The sequence below is a fragment of the Anguilla anguilla genome, chromosome 7 (genome assembly GCF_013347855.1).
Source record: "Anguilla anguilla isolate fAngAng1 chromosome 7, fAngAng1.pri, whole genome shotgun sequence".
Taxonomy (NCBI): domain Eukaryota; kingdom Metazoa; phylum Chordata; class Actinopteri; order Anguilliformes; family Anguillidae; genus Anguilla; species Anguilla anguilla.
The window spans coordinates 4,558,562-4,582,130 of record NC_049207.1 but is presented as its reverse complement, the minus strand read 5'-3'; the positions used below and the strand labels follow the sequence as shown (position 1 = coordinate 4,582,130).

At 44.1% G+C, this 23,569-nt stretch overlaps 1 protein-coding gene across 2 annotated transcripts in view; it reads left to right on the top strand.

Annotated features, from left to right (window-relative positions):
* Positions 1-3,797: 3,797 nt before the first annotated feature.
* lin7a (lin-7 homolog A (C. elegans)) overlaps positions 3,798-23,569 on the top strand; it is a 38,856-nt gene continuing 19,084 nt past the window's right edge. For both annotated transcript variants that reach the window (XM_035427580.1, XM_035427581.1), the window contains exons 1-2: positions 3,798-3,945; positions 22,731-22,849. In XM_035427580.1, coding sequence (XP_035283471.1) covers positions 3,870-3,945; positions 22,731-22,849 — 195 coding nt within the window. In that variant the 5' untranslated portion in view covers positions 3,798-3,869. The remainder of the gene's footprint in view (positions 3,946-22,730; positions 22,850-23,569) is intronic.

Below are 23,569 nucleotides of genomic sequence, written 5' to 3'. Positions count from 1 at the left end.
ACCGGCGGCAACAAAGACAGCAAGAACAAAGAGGGGGAAGGTTGTTCCCCGCTTCGTTCAATGAGCGAGTTCAACATGCTTCCCTGTGCCGAATGACATTACTGCAGGGAAAGCTATGATCGCAGACTTCAGGGGGAAAAAAAGCCTTCTTGATTTGAAATCTTGGGAATGTATCTTGTAAATATGCAGGATACACTTCTGCTCTCCTTGTTCTGTGTACATGCCCCCTCTTCTTATTAGCCTTTCACCACACTATTTTTTGGACTCCTGGGCACTCTCTCCCAGTGCAAGCTTTGACCTGTCAATTCCAAGCAGCCACCCACACAATTTCTCAGTTTTTTTTTTTTTTGGTTAGCTATAAGCACATTTTGGGTTTCTCTGAGAGGAAAACAGCACTTTGTGTCAGTTTGGGCCTGGATAATCATCCACCTTGAAAAATGCCAATGACTCCACATAGCACATAAATGAAAAACATCCTCTTGGTTCAGACATGTTTATTTCAGAAATTTACATTTTCCCAAAAACTTTAAATTGAAAAAGTTACAAACGCAAAGAACTGGTGCATAATGTCAGTAAGGTTCTCACTTTGTGCCCAGGGGCATTGTCATGCTGAAACAGGAAAGACCTTCCTCATACTGCTGGGGAAGCACAGAATCGTGAGAACGGTATACTGTAGCATTAAGATTTGCCTTTCCTGGAACTAAGGGACCTAGCCCAAAACATTAAAAACAGCCCCAGACCAATGGTGTATTTTCAATTAAGATGGAACATGCAAACAATATTACATTATACTTGTATATCCGCCATCCTCTTTTTATGGTTCTTGCAATATAAAGTAAAATATGGTTCGGCAAAGGAATAAAAATGAATGGTGACGCTCATAACCGAATAGAGACTGCAAAACTACAGTACCCAGCTACCACAAGACTACCCCAAGGGCATGATGGCTCAGCCCACGAATACCATTTCAATTTCAGCCTCATCTTCTGTTTGATAGACGTTGTAAGGACCCTCATTCTGGAACCACTTCGCTCCGAGACAGCAGAGACCGTGGAGCGCTGCACTTCAATCTGGTTTTTTTCGACGGTAAAAATATTTTCCGAACGACCGAAAGCAGGCTCCCATATGGCACCTAGTGAATAATCTCTACGTGTCCTCTTTTTTCCCGCTGGTTCTAAGCCCTTCCCTCATCCAGTGGCTACAGCCCCATTTTTATTTATTTATTTATTTTTCATTGGTTTGCAGCCAGATTACGCTGCTCTGTGACGGGGCTGCGTTCATCTGCTTCTCGATAACGGGCCTGCCGTTGACCAGGGCAGCCATGTTGAATTGCCCAAAACTACCAGGGGCACAGGCACCAAAGGAAGGGAAAGGGCAGGATATAACCTAGGATCTATTAAACTCAGAACAATCATTTTGCTGTCATAACAAGTGTATGAAGTGTAGTCGGGCTTGATTATTAAGTGTATTTAAGGCCAGGTCAGCAGGATTAATCAGATTAAAACGTCTCTCGGTATTCACTTTTCCATCCCTCTTGACCTGCATACATGGTTTTGCTTAATTATGAGTGTGATCTCGGACCACCCGGGGGGAAGTGGGGGGGGGGGGGGGGTTTGGGGAGATGGTGATTAGTGGGCTGTGTGTGTGTGTGGGGGGGGGGGGGATGATTGTGATTACAGACCGGATGGAGGGGGTGGTCCGTATAGGTTGGGACAGCCCCATGATCAAGACTGGTCATTTTAATTTTGGGGGTTAGAAAACAACCACTCAACGGGGAGGAGTGATGGACTTTCAGAAGTTCTGGAAACTGTAAATTAAGAACTCACCATTCCAGACCATGTGTGCTTCATTTTTTAACACTTTAAAAAACCAAGATGTTTGAGATTTATTTATTTAGATCTTTTATACCTTTGTGAAGAACTTCGTAAATTCATTCTTGAGAAGGTGGTGTATTAATAAACCTCTACTTACTTACAGTAGCAATACATCTCATGATATCCATCTATATGAATAGATGAATATAGGCCTAACTGTAAAAGAAAACCATGTGTTTGTTTTCTGAGTGTTTCTCAGATTCCAGACTGAAAATTAGTGTCTTATTGGGTTTTAGTGTGTGGGTGTGTTTTGATTTGCAATACTTCACTATTGTAGCTTAAAGCCAATGCAGGCCTCTGGCTCTTTAGCAATGAGTCAAACAGAGGATACTAATCTATTCTAATTCTTTCAGTGGAATAGGACCACACATAGTTGGCAAGGGCAATGGCTGGTCCAATTCATGAATCCACAGTGGTTTCAGTGAAGAGTAGGTGACGTTTCATGACCGATAAACAATAAATAACTCAAGATATGCACTCAAGATATGAAACAAATGCGAAGGCCGTTGTGTTGAATATCCAGATGCACAGCACTGCTACTCTCACTTCTTCTGTTCACACCAGTGATACAAATATAGCACCTCCATGTAGCACCTCCACCACACACAAAACTGAAACAAATGGATCTTAAAGACTGTTGCAGACCTTGTTTAGAGTTACCTAGCTTACAAGTGCAGCGAAAAGGAACAATAGTTGTCACATTTTGATGTCTTGGTGTTCCTTTTAAGCAGGTGTCCCTGCTGTTAAGTCGTTTCCACTCCTACGGTCACAAGTCTGTCGCTGGGTTTGTATCGTATTGCATGTGCATTCAACCTTCAAGGGGTTCATACGAAGTACGAAGCTCATAAATCAAATCTCAGAACATTTCAGCTCCTGCAATGCCTTCGTTTGTAACCTATCACAACGTCAACAAGTCACACGTCAGCTGCTTTTTTTTTTGTAAACACATAGCCTGAAGAACGAGGGGCACTGTGGGAGCAGGCGAAGCAAGCACAGCCATATGGCTTTCCATGGCAGAACAGAATTAATTACAATTAATTACAATTTATTTAACCTGATCCGTTTTGGGGGAAAGTTTACTCGCGGTGGACAAGCAGAAAATACGCAGCAATTACTATAGCAACGGGAAAGGAACTGGCTTACTCCACGGTGCGTTTCTGATAAACTGGAGTTCATTGCCGAAAAACCCGCTCGTTGAATATACATGTGTGCAAATTAAGCGTCATGCCCGAGTCAGCTGTACAGTTCTCACACAGTTTTGAGTCATTAAAACGCGAGTCTGTAACAGACGCTGGGGTGGACTTGATGTCACAGCGAGAGAATGAGGGCCGTTGTTTTGGCGGGATAATGTCCTCAACAATTGGCCTCTCTGTGACTTCCCAGCTGCTACTCCACAGACGCAGCTCTGGAGAGAGAGAGGGCCACTGTGGCAGAGCATCAGTCATATCACCCCACCCACAGACAGGGAAGGACGTGGCACAGCGATGAAATCGCTTGAAAGTGAAATTCTCCACTTGTCACGTCGACTGGCATCTTTTCTGCCATTTTTTTTTTTCCGGGAAACGTTGAATTTATTGCACCCCAGGGGGATACAGCGAGATCATGGTCGGTGGTAGTTCACAGCTCACGGGCTTCCATTTTATTGTAAAATCCATGAACATGGGGATTTATCTGTAATCCCTGCATTAGTGACATCAGCCGCGATTTAGTGCCATCACTCAAGTGCTTTCTACAGCTCTCAAGTGGTGGTCTGGAAGGCTGGAGGCAATATAACATAAATGCACAATTCACTAAATACCCTGAAATTAAATAGTTGCAGGACCCCTTATATACGCACTCTTTCAACTGTTACGCCAAAAAAGTCATACACAAACCCAACTTTTTCAGTACTTATTTGACATGACCGTAAAAAAAAGAGCGATATGACAGGAGGCGAGCGGGAGGTAATCCGCTCCTTCCTGGCCACTCCCATTGAAAACGGAGCTGATTCTAGTGATGCTGCGGCGCAAGGCTCTATCTCGCGCAGCAGCAGTCATGGCGACAGTGGTCCAACCGCTCACTCTGGATCGAGGTAAGACGTTGAGCGCTTTGATTTTGAAGTGGCTGTCGAGCGTGCATTTATTCGAGATGCGAATAACGTAGACTACTACAGATCGACACGTTTTAAGGCTTCAAAAAGATTTTATAGGATTTCCAGTTTCTCCCTCGCGTTGAAGGATATAATTTATTGTAGGTGACCATAGGCTAAATATTTTAAGTGCGTGTGACCATTTTTCTGTTAATCGGTTAGCTAACTGAAATGTTTTACATAGTCTAAAACGTTAGCAAACCTACAGTTAGCTATTGTAGCCAACTAAATAGCTTTAGCCGACTAATTCAGTTTCGAATGATCAGATATGTAGGCTACATTTTTATTAATCACGGTTTCGTCCTTGCGTTGTTGCTTAGATTTTTTTATTTACCGTTATGTAACATCTAATAATATTGTGTTATCGTTATTTGGAGTAGGGCTTTGTAGCCGACCCACAAAGACAAGGTTTTCAGAGTTAGAGGAATTTCAGGGGGGAATGATCACAGTTCTTATGTCACTGAAAATCAACTAACTTTTTTGACATGTCAAATAATGTCAAGCGAACCGTGATGATGAAGGTTAATTTAAATATATCCTAGAGACTACCGACCAATGCCATCACCCGAACTACACATTTAAATTAGTTTATGACGTGTAAACCAGGTTGCGAGTAAAACATACACCTTTGTAGTTGCAAGACTAGAGCCTACCAACCATATCAGCGTTTCTCTGTGCTTGTTTGCAGTAGCGAGAACTCGTTGTACTACGGCGTTTTGTCGTCTAGCACGCAGCAAAGGAGCTAGCTCAATAATAGGCTGCTATAGCACTGGCTGTGATACGTCCTTATTGTCGGCTACATTATGTAGTTCAAGCTAAAAAGCTACAGTGAGCTCAATTTAACGTCATATGGCGAAATATGACATGCAGTGACACTTTCTCCATTTTAATAGGACACGGACCGCTCTCTCGGTGCTCGCCTTTTGTTTACTTACACCATATTATTGGCAGCAAGACGTGCTTGAATGCTACTGCTTTGAAAAATTGCCTAATTACTGAGCTGATCATAACAACATCCCGTGATCGCGTATTTTGGAATCAACATTTACGCACGACCAGGACCAGCAGTAGCGCCTTGTGGAGTAATATGAACCCTTCCGCAGACACCAATAGCGTGAATCTGATTCATAATCAATCCCTGGACCGCTAACATCCATGTATGCATTTAGCTTATACCTGCCAGACGCACAGTAAAAGCCACAGCAATAATGGACAGCATGTATGGGAGTTATTGTGGTTGGCTACTGTTTTAAACGAAATACTAAAGTGTATGTGAATCAATGCAAGCAGTAATCTCTTTTATCATGGGATAATTTCATATTAAATCACCACGTGTGGGCTTTGTTTAAGATGCCACATGTTTAAAATATGACATATAATTTAGTACCACAATTCACTGATGTAACTATGTTTTTGGTATACTTGTGCCATCCTTGCCATCTTCAAATACATTTCACCCCCTTCAAGCTGCCTTGGATGGAGGGGGGTCTTCAAAGTCAGCTCTGTCCTATTGCTTAAAATTTAACATGTAACATATCCTTATGCTTCCCATTGCCATTGTGAATGTAAACATCCATCTAATGTCCAACATTGTGCAAAGCATAAAATTGGGCAAATTATGTTATAATGGCCATTTGCAATTCAAAATTCAGATAATGCAAATGAGCAATGAGCATTTAAATTAAGTTCCATAAACTGATTCCCATGGAATTTTGTAGCCTGTTTATGTGGACCTGAGACCTTCTGCGTATGAGAGGGTGACACGAGGCGAATGGATTGATCTGAAGTTGACAGAAATCACAAGAGAAAATTTACCGCGCTGCCTGCAACATTTACATTAGCTGGTCTGTGATGATTGCTTTACTGTCACCAGCAGAGTTATTCCACTCTGAGGAGGTGAAGAGCTAGTTCTGCTGTACATACTAAAATTCATGGGCAGAACAGCTAGCCTGCCTAATTATATGAAAGGGAAGCATCACGTTGTCATAGCGACCAACCGTCATATCTACAGTCAACAGGAACCTCTTCAAGTAAGGGCGTATCCAATTACCAAATGGTACTCCTGGTGTACTTCAAACATGTTTCTAGTCATTGTGACTGTAAGTATGACTAAAGTTAGGCTTTAATTTAGGGTTCTGGAAAAAGGAACGTACATCTTTGGAAATGATAACAGGAGAGAAATGTAGTGCACTCTCTTTCGGTGCATCTCCTTCTCATAAATATTTTAGGAAGGCAGTATAGAGCAGCAGTAAAAGAAATAGACTTGTAACCAGGAGGTTTAAGATTTGAATCCCTGGTGATGCAGCGGTGTAGTAGAATGGTATGCGAAGGGAATATCTTCAGAAGCCATTGAGCTGTATAAATGAACCATGTTTAAACTGCAATATGCAGTGGAGTCCGTAAGTATTTGGACAGGGACACAATTTTTGTTGTTTTGACCGTGTACTCCAGCACTTCGTATTTTAAAAAGAATATTAGTTTGAAGTGCACACTGTCAGCTTTAACTTATGGGCATTTACATCCATATCGAGTGAACCTCGCAGAAACTACATGGTTTCTGTCCCCCATTTTGGGGGACCAAAGGTAAATGGACATATGGCAGCTGTGAGTTGTTGCATCTTCAGTTCCTGCACTAACGAAAGGTCTAGAGTTGATTCCAGATGTGGCATTTGCATTTGAGCCTGTTGCTGTTGTCCCTCAACAAGAAGACGTGTCAAAAGAACTGTCAATGCTAGTAAAGCAAGCCATCATGGGGTGGACAAATCTGAAAAAATCAGTCAGAGACATAAAAATAATGTGTTGTGTTAAAATCAACTGTTTGGTACATTGTTGAGAAGCAAGAGTGCACCGGAGAGCTCAGCTGTAGCAAATAACCTGGTACACCTCAGAAGATCACTGTAGATACCAAATAATATTTTCAGTTGTGAGGTAAAACCCCTTCTCAACTGTCAAACAGATCAAGGACACTCTCCAGGATGTTGGCATAGATGTGTCAAAGACTAGCATAAAGAGAAGAGTACATCAGTCTAATCTCACTGTAATATGCAAACCATTGGTAAGCCTCAAGAGCAGAACGGCAGGATAGAGTTTGCTAAAAGGTGCATTTTAAAATCTGTAGAGTTCTGAAACAAACTCTAATGGACAAGGAAATGTGTATTAACCTGTAACAAAGTGATGGGAAGAGAAAAGTGTGGAGAAAGAAAGGAACTGCTCATGATTGAAACCATACCACCTCATCTTTGAAACATTGTGGGAGGTAGTGCTGTGGTTTGGACATGTATGGCTGTGGCTGGTTCACTTTTCTTTATTGATGATGTGGCTGCTGACAGTGGCAGCAGGATGAATTCTGAAGTGTGCAGAAACAACTGCTCAGATCCAAGCAAGTATCTCAAAACTCATTGGACAGCACTTCACCATGCAGCAGAACAGGGAGCTACGATTGGCTGATGTTTGCACATGACCCTGAAGTTGGCATGCATTTTGTGGGGTTGCTAGGGCGTTTCCTTATGATAATCACATGATCAGGCACACGCAACCAGCCTGGCCAAAGGAAAGCTATTGCTCTGTCTGTTCTCGCTTGCCTAGCGTTAGCCAAGCTACTTACAAATTGAAATGGAATCTGCGATTATGCCCCACTGTGCACAGAAGAGAGTTTCAGTTTTGTTGCTGAACGTTATTTATTTGACCCTGAATTTATGCATGAGGAGATGCGACAGATAGCAGCTGAGAGGTCAAAAAGGGAAGGTGAACTGGCATGCTGAAGACGTCTAGCAACAATTTCAGTTGATCTGGGATGTCTGAAGGTAGCTGGTGAAAGTGGCTTGAAGATCTTTTGTGTAATTTCCCCCCCCCCCCCTGCAATGTGGAATTGCACAAGCAGGAATCATTTTCAATCCTGTTGATGTATTGCTTCCTCTCATGCAGTACTGCTGATACTGGAAACCGTGCCACTTCTTTCCTTAAGCACAACCGGCTCAGGCTGTATTCATTATAGGAAATATTGACGACTGAAGATGAGATTAGATCTGAATTATAAGAAAATATTCAAATAATTTACATACACACAACCCCTGGAGCCATAACAGTGCTTTTTCCAGGCAGCTTTGGACTGACCAAATTTATTTTCTTGTTTTAATCTATAAATCCATCACTGTCCCTATACCAGCCATTCTGAAGCAGGTAGGTCATGAGCCATTCTGAAGCAGGTAAGTCATGAGCAACATCTGTAAATATCTAACGTAACCTTCATCGCGCAAAAAGGTTTCTGGGTCAATCAAAAACATACACTAAACCTGAAATAATGTCAAAAGGTCCAGAAAGGGAACAATCCCTTTTAAGGACAAATCAAAATGTGTGTCATCAGGGCTGCAGCCTACAACCCAACTAGCAAGTCACACCACGTCTCTCAGCCATGGTTTGACGGCGCTGTCTCAAAGAGGAATGACATATAGGCCTAGATTGCATTTTAATAGTGCAATTGGATGGTTTCCATAAAGGCTCTTAATTGGATGAGAATGGAGAGGCGATTTCCCGGTTAATGTTTTGGTAACAGGCATTCTGCGGCTAATTAGCTCCCACCCTGGAAAAACGACAGGCTTAAATTGATGGTGTCAGGGTTTTTCTGTCCGTAAAAAATAAAGCGTAACCCTGCCAGGAGTCGTTAGCCTCCGAGATGATTTATGTCGTCTCCATCGCCGCTGAATATTAATTAGCGTTAATTAGTTAATTCCTCTCGTGTGGCTGATGGCGGGCCCGAGACGAGACGGGCCTGAACGTTCTTCTCCCCCGCGGAGGAGGAGCGTGCCCTGGGTCTGGCCCGGCCTCAGGTGACCGGGGCCGGCTGGCTAACCCGAAATCTCGAAATCCTCCAAACGTTTGCTGATCCAGGGCAGAACAACCAGCAGCAGCAGCAGCAGCTGCTGAGTCAGCACTGGAAACCCCTTACCTTTCCGGCAGCAAGGCCAATTACACTAAACTCACTGTGTACTTTCCCTGTCGTGCTTGCGATGATGAATTGGAATGGGATGATTCTTCCATTCATTTTTTTTTTTGTGCCCCAGTAGGACCAAAGCAAGGGCATTACTGAACAGCAACAGCCAAGCTTTGCCCATTAATCAACTCTGAACACGCAAAGTTTATGCCCTTGAGGCCAAATGTTAATTTTTATAGGGTCAGACACCATGACTTCCTGTTTGACTTCTTTGGAAAAACATTGAATGATGTGGCTTTGCGAGAAGTTGTGCAATAAAAACTGGTTGGCTTCTGCAGTTTTAGTAACTAATTATGTGGTTCGTCTCTAGTTGTTATTTGGTCTGTCTCTAGTTGTTTGGTCTGTCTGTAGTTGTTACGTGGTCCGTCTCTGCTGTCTGCTAAAATAAGAGGATGAAAATCTCTCATTACACCCAGTCTCACACTTGAAGCTGAGTTTTTTTTTTCTTAAAAGGTAAAATTCTGGGGAAAATGTTCATTTGGCTGTGTCTTGAACTTGAACAGGCTTGAAGCATGTGTTTAAAGTTACCCCCTGAGCCCTAGTGCCCTTTGTGAGGGCTCTTGGTTTGACTGCGGGCCAGAATGTCACCAAGCAATCATTCCAGGGCTTGGGGGAGTGGGGTGAGGTAAAAATGGAAAACTGAGGGACTTTCTGGGTTTATTGATATTCCGTTTTAGCTTATGATTTCAATGCATGTTTAGTTTTAGTGTATGATTTCAGTTTTAATGTATGTTTTGAGTTTTAGTGTATGATTTTAGTTTTAGTGTATGTTTTCGCCCTAGATAGTTTTTGTGTGCGATGAACGGCACTTTAGTTATTTACAGAACTTCTTGACGACCTGCTGGCTTTGAAATGGCTGGTATAGCAGCATAAATGTGTTTGTGGTCTGAAGCAAGAACTCTACAAGCTGACACTTCAAATAACTCTTGATAACCCCAGGCAAGCTTAATATCTCTAATGCTAGCTAATGGTTATATCGATAGTAACGGTTATTGCACAAATGATCTATTAAGTAATAACATTAATTTAAACAAAAAAAAAAACTGCACTCTCTGAGAGTGTTACACTGGCTTACCTCAGACATTCAGTCAGCATCTTTCTCATCAGTAGGCAGTAATGTGCTGCCTGTGACCGTCTCTGTATTGATAGACTACGCACTGAAGATTTAATTCATATTCAGAATCCGGGACTTGCAGCAACAGCAGCGAGTTTGGCGTGCAACGAACGAGGGTCCCAGGGTGAAGGATGCACACTATAGCTTAGCCTTAGCCTTAGCGTGAGAGCCTGGTTCCTTTTGTGTGCCGGTGCTCCCGGTTCCTGGTGCCACGGAGCGCCATTACCGTTTCAGCGGAGAGAGGGAGACGCTGATGATGATTGGCTGGCGGAGTAAAGATGCAGCGCACATACGGCCTGCTAAGTGCATGAGCGCGGCTGCGAAATGCATTTAAATGAGCCTCTTGTGCAGCGTTTCTTGTATTACCCCAGCACCTGGGCTCCCACTTCCTATACCACAGAAGAAGTAGTGTCGACTTCAGGCAATTTAATGGAATGCAAAACATTTTCTATTCGCATTTTTATTTGCAATTATTATAATTTGTGCTGCTTATGTCCCACAGTGGAATACACACACTGTGGACAACCACAGGTTGCTGTTTCCTCATGTAAAATCAAGTAGTTTTCAGGCCAGAGTTGCACAACTGCATGTTTAAATTGCCCTGTAATGAGACTTTATTAAATTATGAATCAAGTATTGTGCAAGCTAGCAGACGATGCGTTTCATTAGTGTTCAATTAGTGGACATGACAGTGATGAAAATGATACAGACTACCAAAGCCTACTGGCTTGATGATGATAATAATAATAATAATAATAATAACAGCAACAACAATAATAATAATTATAATTACAATAATATTGTGTATTTCTTATTTATTATAATTTGTTCAAATAAAGGCATTTCTGACTCCTTTACTGAGGGCGTAAGGGGTGGCTGTGGAATGCAGTCTAAGTGTGGATCGAGTGCCCCAGACATGGTGCATGCGTGCGACTCATCCAGCAGTTCTGAACTGTCATTTAATCAGTATGATAGATGTGAAGGATTATAATAGAATAAAATAGAAAACCTAAAATAAAAATTAGCAATACATTTGAGTAATAAAAACCATGGGGGCATTTCAAACTAGAAGCAGGCATTGGTCCATAGTGTACAGTGGGTTACTGTATTTCCTAACCACCACCACCATGCATTTTAAAGTCAAATAAAGACTTTTTTCAGCCACGTAGTGTTTGGCAGTACTGTACACTGGGATGGTAGTGTTCACCCTTGTCCACATTTGCATTATGCATTCAGCCTTCCTATGCCAGGGGCTTTATACTGGTGGTTATATATACACTTTTCAGACGCAAGCCTCTGAATCTGGTCCAAAATGTTCCTCTGGGCTTTCCCTAATGTGACTGAAAACTAATATGCGTGGGACTAAACATCGTATACAGATATTACTGAGCTCTTGGTATATTTTCATCTTACACATTATCATTTTATTTTTAGATATTTTCATTTCCATATATACATAGTTTTTTTTTTTTTTTTGACCAAGCTTGAATGCCCAGTTTTGTTTGTAAGCCTTTACTGTAACGTCCTTTGAGAATGTAAAGAGCTCGCTAACGTGAACATCCTCCAAAGCTCGTTAGTCATAGCGCTGGAGAATCGCCTATGCAGAAGCTACAGGCACACAGCCAGCTCCCAATCGACCATAATGGCCGCTGCTGGACATTACAGTTTCATTACTGATTTTACAATGTCAGTACTGCACAGAATTAAAATAAGCTATTTCTTCAGAAATTAAACTGGAACTGGAACCATCAACAATGTGTTCAAATTCAACTGTCGTTCAGCAAGTATTTGTATTGTAGGGTTGTATCTGTTGTGAAGTACACCGTCAAACCAGCTCCCGCAGTCTAAGGCTGCAAAATGCCAAACCCTCTACACATCTAGCAGTCCGTAAGGAAAAAGCAATCACTGCGCAATCTTTTTTGTTTTCTTAAAGGGAGTCTAGACAGTCTGCCCTCCTTGTGTAAGTCTGTAACTTTATGCAGATGGATGGGGAGAACAGAGAGGGTGCGGGATAGAGAAGGAGGTTGAGAGGCGGCTGCCGTACGTACTGCGCTGTGTGGCTTCCCGCCATTTTTTATGCGAGACACACTGAGGAGACAGCGGCACAAACAATCCTTTATTAAGTCCAGGTTTGCCAGAGGAGAGCTCATTAACATGCCGGGATTGTGTTGAAGCAGTGCTTTGATATTTACTCAACAGATTTCGGGGAAAGAATTCACTCTTTTTTTCCATCACTGCCCACACTTCATTCACGCACTTCTGATCGAATGTAGTGCCTATTAAATGGGAAGACAAAGTGGTGCCCATGCTTGTGGCGTTCAGACGGAATCAGTTTAACGGAATTGTAATTTAGAATTTGATTTCGATGTTATTTAAGTATGAGGCTAACTATTATATCTGCTCGTGATTCTGTTTTACTGTCTGTGTACTTCCCCTGCCGATGTTTTTGCCTGTTCATTTTTGGGTGGTGATGACAGTGCCTTTCTGCAGTGTTGTTAGTACCATGGAGAAGCTAAAAATTATCTTCATATCTCATGTTCCTGCTCTCTGATTGGCTGAGCATTCTCAGGGTCTTTGCAAACGGACGACCCATTTTCTACCTGAGTAAAATCTGAGGAAATGGTGTCGGTAAATCCAGATATAACTGGTATGGCTCACCTGTCAGATAGGTATTCTGAGTCATGGTGCCCGTGGCTGGCCGTATGTGTTCTGGGTTTTACAGGCGAAGGATAATAACTGGGTTTGCTTCTGGCACCAAATAAAAGAATCATAGCAATTATGCTACAGCTGCGTTGTTAAGTGAGTCTTGGAGATGAGGGAATTGTGTTCCCTTCAAGGACCATATCCCACCATCATACAGACAGCATGATATGAGGCCTAATTACAAATTACGAAAGCACATATGTGCAGTGTTACAGATGTGCAAAATACATTGGAATCAACCCAGCGGCAAGAACACCGAAGACACTACAGTCTGCGTGTGATTCCAGGCCGCAGAGAAGTCATGAAGAACATGGTGATGGGGTCAGCTGGAGGCCCCGTCGATCTGTAGTCCTTCTGTGGGAAATCACAAGCATTTTCCAAACAGGCCCCATCGATCTGTAGTCCTTCTGTGGGAAATCACAAGCATTTTCCAAACAGGCCCCATAAAAGCGCTGAAGAGGCCACTACAAAGCAAATGGTGTCACACACACCGCTGGTCAGGGGTGGCTTTCTGGAAATTGTCACTAGTTGGAGACATTATCACCAGTGTCCTCCTCACACTGTTGCTGCAGTGTACTGGCAGAGTTAGAACATTGACATTCCACCATCATTGTGAGGACATGTGTTGTGTTTGCTGGGACCAGGTTTTCTGTGGTAACCAGACAGCTGCTGCAGTCCCCTGACCCTCTACTGCTACTCTTCCTCACTCCCTTTTTGGCTGGTAACGGGAGATTCGGATGATGCATTGCGGTTTAGGAATATTCATGAGGAGGTGTGCCCGAGGACGGAACATCCATCGCCACCGGGTAATGTTCCTGATGGTGGCTTTTCATTAATATTAATGAGAGGCTTCAAGTTGGAACATTTCCACTTCAGAAGTAGCAGAGATGGCTACGAACGGGGAATTGACCGTTTGGTCAGTACAGAGAGTCAGAGGCCATGCTGTCAGGAAACGAAACAGCCTTCATAAAACACATGATTCCACCATAACCACAGTGGAAACAATTTAAAGGCATCTGTAAAAATTTGTTTGGGAATTTTGGTCAAAGGTTTTCCAAATGACCTTACGTGGAGTGTCAAGTTTCATCAAACTGAACATGGAATAATTGTAAAGATGACATGTTGTCAAAGCAGTTACAGAGTACATGCTTTTTGAAGGCTAGGTTTAGGACAATATGCTTAGTGTCAAAAGGTTACCCGGATCTCTAATACCACACAGGATTACTTTTTCATATAATGTCATATAGCATGCTTATGGCCACAGATTATTTTTCCAGTCCGTGTTGTATTTATTTCTTGCAACAGGGTTTTATAAAATGAAGCCCATCCATCATGGCATAGTGTTGCGCACCATTCGACCGTGTTTGTAATCAGTACAGCAAGTCGTCGTCGTAGTTTTTGTTTGGGGCCATACCAGCAGATGCGATGTGACAGATTTACTTTTTTTACAGCAGCTCACCTGGAGTGCTGCTGCAGCTGCTAGTTCAGGTTTGTCATACAGTTACAGACCACTGGCCAACTGCCACGTGCATTTTAATGCCCTGGGACCTTACCATCAGGGGTTAGCGTGAGAGAAGTAATGGCCTTCTCCATGTGAGTCTACACTCAACTCCAGGTCCTATGAGCCACACTGTCTGGAAGTGCTTGCCCTAACCATGCGCTGCACACCACCTGATTTCACTAATTACTTTGCCTCCTTGATTCAGGAAGTGAGCTCATTAGTGAACTCGGGTGCATGTTTGGAACAGATGCCTGCTGGGTGCACTTGTGTTTCCTTGCTCAAGCATCCTTCGGGAGCCTCTTAGCTCCTCGCTCCTAAGCTCCTAAAGGGTTGGAACGTCCTTAAAGATGGCAGACCTCAATTGACTTCCAGGTCACTTAAGGACCAAAGAGACAAGGATGGATAAAATTAGTGTCTGGAAGGAGCTGTGTGCACAGCGGGACCTGGAGTGGAGTAGCCCTGACATAGACCCTTCTCAGGGTTGACCCGTTCTTCCAAACGTCAAGAGGTACTTCTTCAGTTCAAGCACATTTTCTGAAGGGCAGGTTTATTGACGCGCCCGGCTGGCTTTGCAGTTCTTTTAGGAGACATTTTGGTAGGACATGTTCCTGGAATTATATCATGCTTGTCCGTGTCATTCTGTGACAGTGGCACAATTTCAAAAAATCTGTCAGCAGGGTATCAGTTGGGCTTAGTTTGCAGTTTCAGTGTCAGAAAGAGAGAAACATTTTCCCTCAGGATCATTCTGGGGACCAACACCGCGTAGCATGACAGGCAGTGTCACAAAAAAGGATTGGCGTAGGACATTATGTAATAGTGTAGTAGAGTCTTATAGTACAATGTAAAGCCTGGTATAGCAAGTATTCTATGGTCCAGGAAAACAATTGAGCATGTGACTATCTGGGCTGTCAACCTGAATTCCAGCAGTTACCCTGCAGGTTTCCATGGTGACTACTTATACAGTTGGGGACTAACTGTATTACTATAACTGATAACCACTATTACTCATTTTAAATGCACAACAATAAATTGGCAAATGTACAGTTACATTAAGTGTGGAAAAGGAACTCACAGCAACATCCAAACCGATATCAATGATGAATCTACTGCCACATTGCATAAATACATATTTGATTTATTTTGCACATCTTGCTACTTATCTTTAGACCACAGGAAAAAAGATTACCATCGACCAGCAATTACACAATACAAAAGGACAAAACACACATCTGAGATGAAGAAACAGCATTAGACTTAACACAGCAGTGAGAGGCAGCTTGATTTGTGTGATCAATTAACGGAGACATTGATCAATACAAATGTTCTCACTGGAAAGTGGCTCACCCAGAAATATGTGCATATTAGGTGACGTGTTAATCGTGGTAAAGCATTGTCAGAGAAGTGAAATAAGGAATACAGAATACATGAGAGATGCATGCGAATGGGATGGCTGTTCTCTACCGACAAAACCAGAGGGATAACTTGGTATTCTGCTGCACAATACCATCCAAAATACTTTGTGGGGTTTTATACAAGGTTTATGGAGATGGAAATGGACATTACACACAGCACTGGAGCATTAAAGGACTTTAAGACACTGTTGGAACATATTAACGGTCTGGATAAATGCTACTCCCTCATTGCGCAACGTGGAAATCATCTGCTTGACCCCGGCGAGGAAGAATTAATAAAAATCTACAATAAATTCCTGCAGCTGACGAATGCATGTGAAAAAGAGCTAGAGCAGGTTCACAGTAAAGACTGAACAATAAACGGCAAGCGGATTAAAACATTTGCCAATGTCACATAAAACGGAACGGAACTTTACAACCTTGCTCAACTGATAAAAATGAACCTTGTTCAGTCAATGAGCTTATAAATTTCTGAAAGGTGATTTTCGACCAAACTAAGATTGCAATCTGGACCTAGAAAGCATTCCACTTGACTTCATTCATTCAAGGCCTGATGGGTATTGCCTTTATCTTAAAAACTTACAACCGATGTGTGCGAAAAACGATCAAATGTCTTTAAATCAATTTTGGCACAAAAATGAGTCAGTTTAAGGCCAAGGGCTACTTGTCAGTTGTTGCCGACAGAAGTGTATCTTATAATGGCCAGTTTTTCACAAGTCTTCAGTCCATGAAAGAACCGATAGTAAATCAACTGACAGGGATTACATTTAAACAGTAATTACACCCTAGATAGCTTTTTTTCTTTTTTTAAACTGTAAACATGTTTGTATGCCTTCTTTATAATGAAACATTTTAATCCATGCTGCTATTTCAACATTTCTGAAATTATATATAATTTGGCAGAAAAAAACAGGTAGAAAACATTTTGGTGCTGCCCTCTTAAAATGCTCCAATCTGCATTCCAATCTGGCCCCACCCCTCTTTGGAGGTACTGCTACGTCATGTAGCTATCCAATCAAGATCCAGCCACAAGATTGTTGCCGCCCAAAAATTTGTCTGCCCGCACCTGATTGGCTGGATTCATTTTGCCCAACGTTTTTCATTGAAAAACATGGCAGCCTTTTCATAAACTTTCTCATATTTCACCTAAACATTCCACTAATTAGAGGCCAGTGCGATAAGTAGGCCATGTATTTGCTGAATCTTCATATATGTTTCATATACGACGTGCAATGCCTAGTTTGACAGTTTGATCCGAGATTCACGAGCCAGGCATAACTAAAAGGTACAAATTCATTTGCATATAGAATACTTCATGCAAATGAATTGACACACCTTGTCTACCCACCCCAGGATGCATTTTACAAAATTGTGTAGTAGGCGGATCCAGGTTGAACCAATAAGTTTCAATTACTCTTTAACTACAAAATTTAGTACGTTTGCCGTTAGGCAAATGTGTGATATTCACAGCTGCCCCTGTTTTCATCCATGTCCCCCAGCTGCGAGTTAACGCCGTTGTAGGGAAGGTTGCTTATTTTAAATCAGTACTTCCCACTTGTTTTTGATGGACGTATTAATTTATTGCTCTGTTGCCTAACACACTCCAATCAGTCTGACACATAAGTGTCAACAAGCATCAACATTGCACTGTCAGTCTTCTCATGGTAGAGATTAAGTGGTAATTGAAAGATGAACAGAGATGATTACCACAATTAAAGAAGGATTGTGTGACTCATGGCAGTCAACCACTTGCTGCTGGAGAACTGAAATACACGAGAAATAACAGCCTGATTATTTCTCTCGGCCCTAACAACGAGATAAGAAATAAAAGAGCTCGGTTGCTAAGTTACGTGTGTTGTGCGCAACTCCAATGCCAGCTTAACTTTCCAGTCACAGGTCTGAGGCGGCGCTATGACCTTGGCTGGCTGTGGCGTGTGGTTGCTGCACGTCATCCAGGGGTTTCTTGAGTGTCAGGTTCCCATGGGCCCGCCACCTGCCAAGACCTTCGGCGAAATGTAAACACCTGAAGTGCGTTTACAATTGCTTTAGAAATGTGGTGGGAATTTTGGGAACAACAAAGGTGGTTTCAGATGATGTCTAAATGGTCGCTCATTATAACTCATTCAGTATGAATTTAGTTTAACGATCATTTCAAAACATCACCGAACTATATACACAGAGTAACGAACCTGTATTCATCAAACAGTGCTGTAACAGTTTATAGCAAAGTGAGAAGGATGATCTTTCGCTGCAGCACAACATCGAAAGCTGTCAAAATGGCACAGATGTTTCAGACAGGACAGGCAGTTCTTACATCATTTTCCAAACTCTCTATGCGGCATTTGAAACGAGGGACTTGCCTGTTTTACAGCCTCGTTAGTGGAATGCCAAAAAACGAGTGCAGGGATTAAGCTGCCGTTGATCAAGGCCGTAAACCGGTCGTAAACCAATCAGATACAAGCGCCGGACGGGGGGAAATTACGATGGCCTAACTCCTGATTTTAATGTGATCTTTATCTCGCCGTGTTTCTTGCTGATCTTGAGTGGTTTGGGGGGGGGGCGGGGGGAAGATGGAAGATTGATACGGGATCCGTGCAGGTTTTGCTGTCTCAAGTCAAGGACCTCGCCCCCCCCCCCCAGCCCCACCAGTCCCACCTGCAATTTGTCACTGTTCTGCCGTGACTATAAAAGCCCAGATTGGAGGTGTTGCGGCAGATATACCGCGCTTTCAAGCGGAGCACGTCTGAAGCGATCCTTTTTCCGAAGCAGAGCTCTGGATGACTGTGGAGGCGCACTGCCTGGCATTAATGAGCGTGGAGGCTTACCCGGGCGAGCTGGACCCCAGCCGTTCTGCAATCGCAGCTGCATCCCTCATACAAACAAGCAAAACAATCGCCTGTAGCCTCCAGTCCTCATCGGTACAATCCAACGATAAGAAAAATGTGTGTGTGTGTTTGAGCGTGCGTTCAGAGCCTTTATCTCTGGTGGCTTCGCTGATGTTGTCACTGTCGATGTTTGGCTAAAATACAGAGCGAAGTTATAAGAAAGTGCCTCAGAATGAATAAGTCGAATGAAATAAGTAAAATAAATATATAAAATATGTCCCTTTGTTCCACTCTTTTTGCCAGAATTGTATATCTCCCTGTCACTGAATGTTGTGGTAGAGTTAGTGCAGACTGCCGGGCATCCTTGCATTGGATTCAAACTGAAAGCAAGCGCCTCCGATTTGTTTACATTGGCCAGTTCAATTCTGGTGTGTGGCCAATAAGTGTATTCGTCTGTCTGACTCAATCCAGTTTTAATAACTCTGGGAGAACGGAGGGACAAAACCAGAAGGAGGCGAGCGGTGGTCCTCTCCTGGCCCACAATAGGCCTGGGAACAGGGGCTGTTATCCAGGCCTAATGATCAAACAACAGGCAGCTGCTTTCGGTAATCAGTATTAATGAGCTACAGCTGTTTGCCATGCCCGTGAATGGAGCCGGTGCTGTCTAAGGACCACCGTCACCCACCTGTGTTGTTGCCGAAACGTCTGGGGCTCTGAATGGGGAGCGGTCGTGAGTCGTGACTCAGGAACAGGTGAGGCCACCGGGGTCCTACCGGCACCGCACACACAGCACCGTGTGGCATTCGGTCCGCCGGAGAACCGGATTGGTCTCGGCTGGAGTTTTTGTTTATTCCAGTACAAAACTAAAAAAAAAAACCCGCAGCTGAAAAGCAGGCCAGCTATGAACTGTGAGCTGAAAAGCCACCACTCAGTTTTGCCTTCTTTTGTCTTTGTTATCTTAGTTTGTTGCTTCAGTTAATTGTTTTCGCCCGGAATCCGTGAGAGGGAAGGGTGAAAGTGTTCGTTTATTTCATTTCGCGTTGGCGCAGGTGCGCTCTATCTCTCTTTGCGGCCGGCAACCAACAGCGTTTCCCGGAACTGCCGAATCTCCCTCCCAGGGGTGTCACACCGGCGTGGGACACACCGATAACGAAAGTCACCGAGCTTTTATTTCACTCGTTGGCTGACCCTAGTGGCGACGGAACATAAATCTGTACGGCAGTGTGTTTGGAAATCCAAGGATGCGAGGCACTGAAGCTTGGGCTTGGGGTAATAGCTAATTCCACGCTTTCATGCTAACAGTCTGCCAGATAACCGCCCCATGACTGTGATGGAATACTGGGGCGTTTTATCACACCAGCTTTCCCCCCTGTACCGACATCCTATACCGTGCCTTCCCGACGGAGTCAGAGCTTGGCTTCGTCCAAAAAACTGACTCGGGCTTGAAGAAGACGAATAAAACATACATTAAAAGATTTTCAACTGGCTCATTCACATTGAAAATGACATTTGTTCTCTAGTAAACTTGAACCAGATGTGTTAACCCTTGTCTTGTCCTGAGGGTCCAAAGTGATGATATTCTGAATCTAACAGCAGTGGAAACCCCCAGTAATTAAACTGATAACCTTTCCTGAAGGGACCCTGTCATTAGAAAAAGTTAAACATTGCCCTTTTTATATTTTTTTTATAAAAAGCCGTATACCGTCAGGGTACAAAGATTGACTTATGAGTCTTTTTGACCCTGCAGTTATGAAATCAGAAGGCATTATTAAAGTTAAGCTTTACACATCTATCATAGCAAGAAAATCAATCATAATGTGTGTTTGTAGTAAAAACATGAGTGGTATAGCCTGAAGAAATACAGAAGGGAAACAGTTTTTCACTGACTTATAGATAAGTGACTAGATGCTTCTACATGACAAATATTGATTTAAGGGATAAAAATTCAATGAAGAGGCTTTATCACAGGGGGCATTTGACCCTGTTGGCATGGGGTGCTTACATAACATGATGACAACATAAGGATTAAACAATATGTTAAGACCAGTTTTCAAAAAATTGCATTATAATAAACAAATCTAGCCACGGCATTAATTGTTGAATATTTATTGAGTTACCGCGAATGTTCATACAGTAGCCAGAGAAACATCAGTTATAATTTCCATGGATTTTACTATTATGAGGACGTGCAGTTGCATGCAAAAGTATTGGGACAGTTGTGTCACATCAGTTGTTTTACCTCCGTACTGAACCCTGAATATATCCTTTAGTGTTCAGGGTGGAGCTCAGCATGTAAACACTATACAGCGCACTTTATTATAAACCCAAATAAGTACAGGCTTATTTATTTGTATCAGTTGCACGAGTGTGTCCACCTAAACCTCCAATTAAATGTTTTGTCTTAAAATGAAAATGAGGGGCTTATTCATTTGCTGTTCTAAATCACCGGAACCCGCGGAGTAATTGAGTGTCTCCTCGACCCCGTCCTCCCGAATCCCGAGCCGTCTGCCCTCGTTAGCGCCGACGCGGAGTGGAAACCGGCCGTCCGGGTAATTAATGGCCTTTAGAAGTCTCCCAGACGGCTCCCGGCACTCGACGAGGGTCACACGGGCCTATGGCGTACCCCCTGTTACGGGGGGGGGGGCAATCCGCGGTTTTCGCGAACGCTTAAAACAGTCTGAACTCTAAGCTCCGAATTAAGATCGGTATCTTCAGAAAAGTAAACGAAGGAATGTGCGTTGGTTGGATTTGCTGTGAAACCCTGGCATAAACTATGGGAATGTTTGTTGTGTTTTCTAAGCATTTAGAAAACATAATAACCATTTGGGCATTTATGTTTTTTCACGTTTAAATGAAAACCACCCAAAGCAATACGTTTCAGTTTTGTGTTTCCCTCCCCGAGAGTTTTCCCAATGCGCGGTGTGCAGTAATAGCTTTACGGTTTCTCGCGGGTTTTTTTGGCTACGCTGCGTCGTGTCGGCTAACGGGCTGCTGAGACTAATCGCTGGACGCGAGCGCTATGCTGCGTCGTGTCGGCTAACGGGCTGCTGAGGCTAATCGCTGGACGCGAGCGCTATGCTGCGTCGCGTCGGCTAACGGGCTGCTGGGACTAATCGTTCGACGCGAGCGCTCGTTTGCGCCGCGCTTCTGTTTTACACCCAGAGTTCCGGAAAAGCCGGGCCTAATGGCTGCTCGGCTCACCGCAGCCGAGCCGCGGGCTCGAAGCGATGCCTCCGCGTCGCCCCAGACCGATCGTTCACCCGGATCCGCTTAAGCGCCGCTCCCGTACGGATTCTCTCGTTAGCTAATGAAAGCGTTAGCCTAGCCTAGCCCGTTAGCCTAGCGGCTAGCCAAACGACGGAAAGCGGGCACCTTTTTAATTTTGCCTGTCCCCGCTTTCATGGCCTGAGCCCGTCAGCTGGAGGCAGTGACTCATCTGTGACCTTCTCCGTCTTCACGGAGGTGTCAGTAATTAGAGGAGGCGCACTTGTACAGGTGCTGTCCTGGCGTCGCGGCGACAGCTTGATTTGGGGAGCCTTAATGGGGCTGTCTGCTAAAGCACAGCCCCGCACCCGTCCTGTGGCTCCGCCTCCTGAGCGCTTTCCCGCCTCGCGGGCGACGCCCCGTTTCTGCACGCGTGCAGATGGAACCGCCGCGTAATTGCGCTCGCTGCCCCCGGGCCCCCGCGGATCTGTTCCCATTACCCTCTGATTGATTTGTCCCGCAGTTCGGTTGCTTTTTTATTCTTCAACCGTCTCTCCCATTATCCAGGAGATTCAATTCTTTTTTCTCATCCCCTCCCTCTCTCTCTATCTCCTTCTCTTTCTCTCTCTTCCACATTCTACCACTCTCCTCTTGATTCTCTGCCTCTCTGCTACTCTTTCTCTCTCTCGACCGCTTTCTTTTCCACATTTCCAGTGAACATTATTGTGGTTAAAAGCTGGTGAAAAGTCTGTGAAACTCCATCTAGGCATTCAGGAGAAAGCGTGGCTACCTTTGCTTGAAAAGTGAACATTTTCTAGGACCTAGCCAGGCTATATCTTGGTAAAAAACCAGAGCTATATTGGGGTTAACCTAGTCTGTTTATGTTTAAGTCTCAGCCTAGATTACCACCCCTGTAGACGTATAGATTCTGGCTTTTTTCTCACTGGGTTCTCCCTCTCTCTCTCTCGCTCTCTTTCAGATGTGGCCCGGGCGATCGAGCTGCTGGAGAAGCTTCTGGAGACGGGGGATGTCCCGGGTCACAAGCTGCAGTCGCTGAAGAAGGTCCTGCAGAGCGAGTTCTGCACCGCCATCCGAGAGGTGGGTCACGCGCCCGCGTCCTCCCGGTGACCTCCCGCGGCTGCCAACGTCCAGGCCGCCGACTCTGCGACTCGCAAGGGTCATGAGTTCCATGAGCCCGGGGGGAGGGGGGGCGAGGTGATTACCCTCAGTGCGGTCCTGGGTCGCGGTTCGATCGCTTTACTCTGGAATGGGAAATTACACTGGTCTGGGAGAGAGAGAGAGAAGGCGAGCGCATGTAGAGTCGCCGGGTCGTGCGGTCTGGCGGTTGATGAGTCAGGTGACCCCCCCCCCCCCCCCGTCAATCCGTCTGTGGAAGGTCGAATTTTGTTTCCTGCCTCTGAAATGATTGCTTCAGTGTGAAGTCCTTCTTCACTGCCTGCAGCACTGCAGATAAAAATACATTTTTTTTTAAAACATAAGTAGAACGTTCGAACATAAGGGGTTGAGAGCTCGACTGCAGTCGGTTGCTAACCAACCGCGATTTCACCGCCAGTCACGCTCCTCTGTGAGCTGCCGCGTCATTGGCTGGCAGATGGCCGCGCCTCTTGGTGGTCTCGCGGCATAAAAGACAGGAAGAGCTCTCGCCCTGTCGAGAACGGGGGGGGTGCGAAAAAAACGGTTTTAATTATGAGACTCATTACCACGGTGACATACAGCACCGCATCCACAGCTGGTCTCGCTCCATAATGCCCCCCCCCCCCCCCCCCCACCCCCTGCCGCCTATCAATAACACAGCGT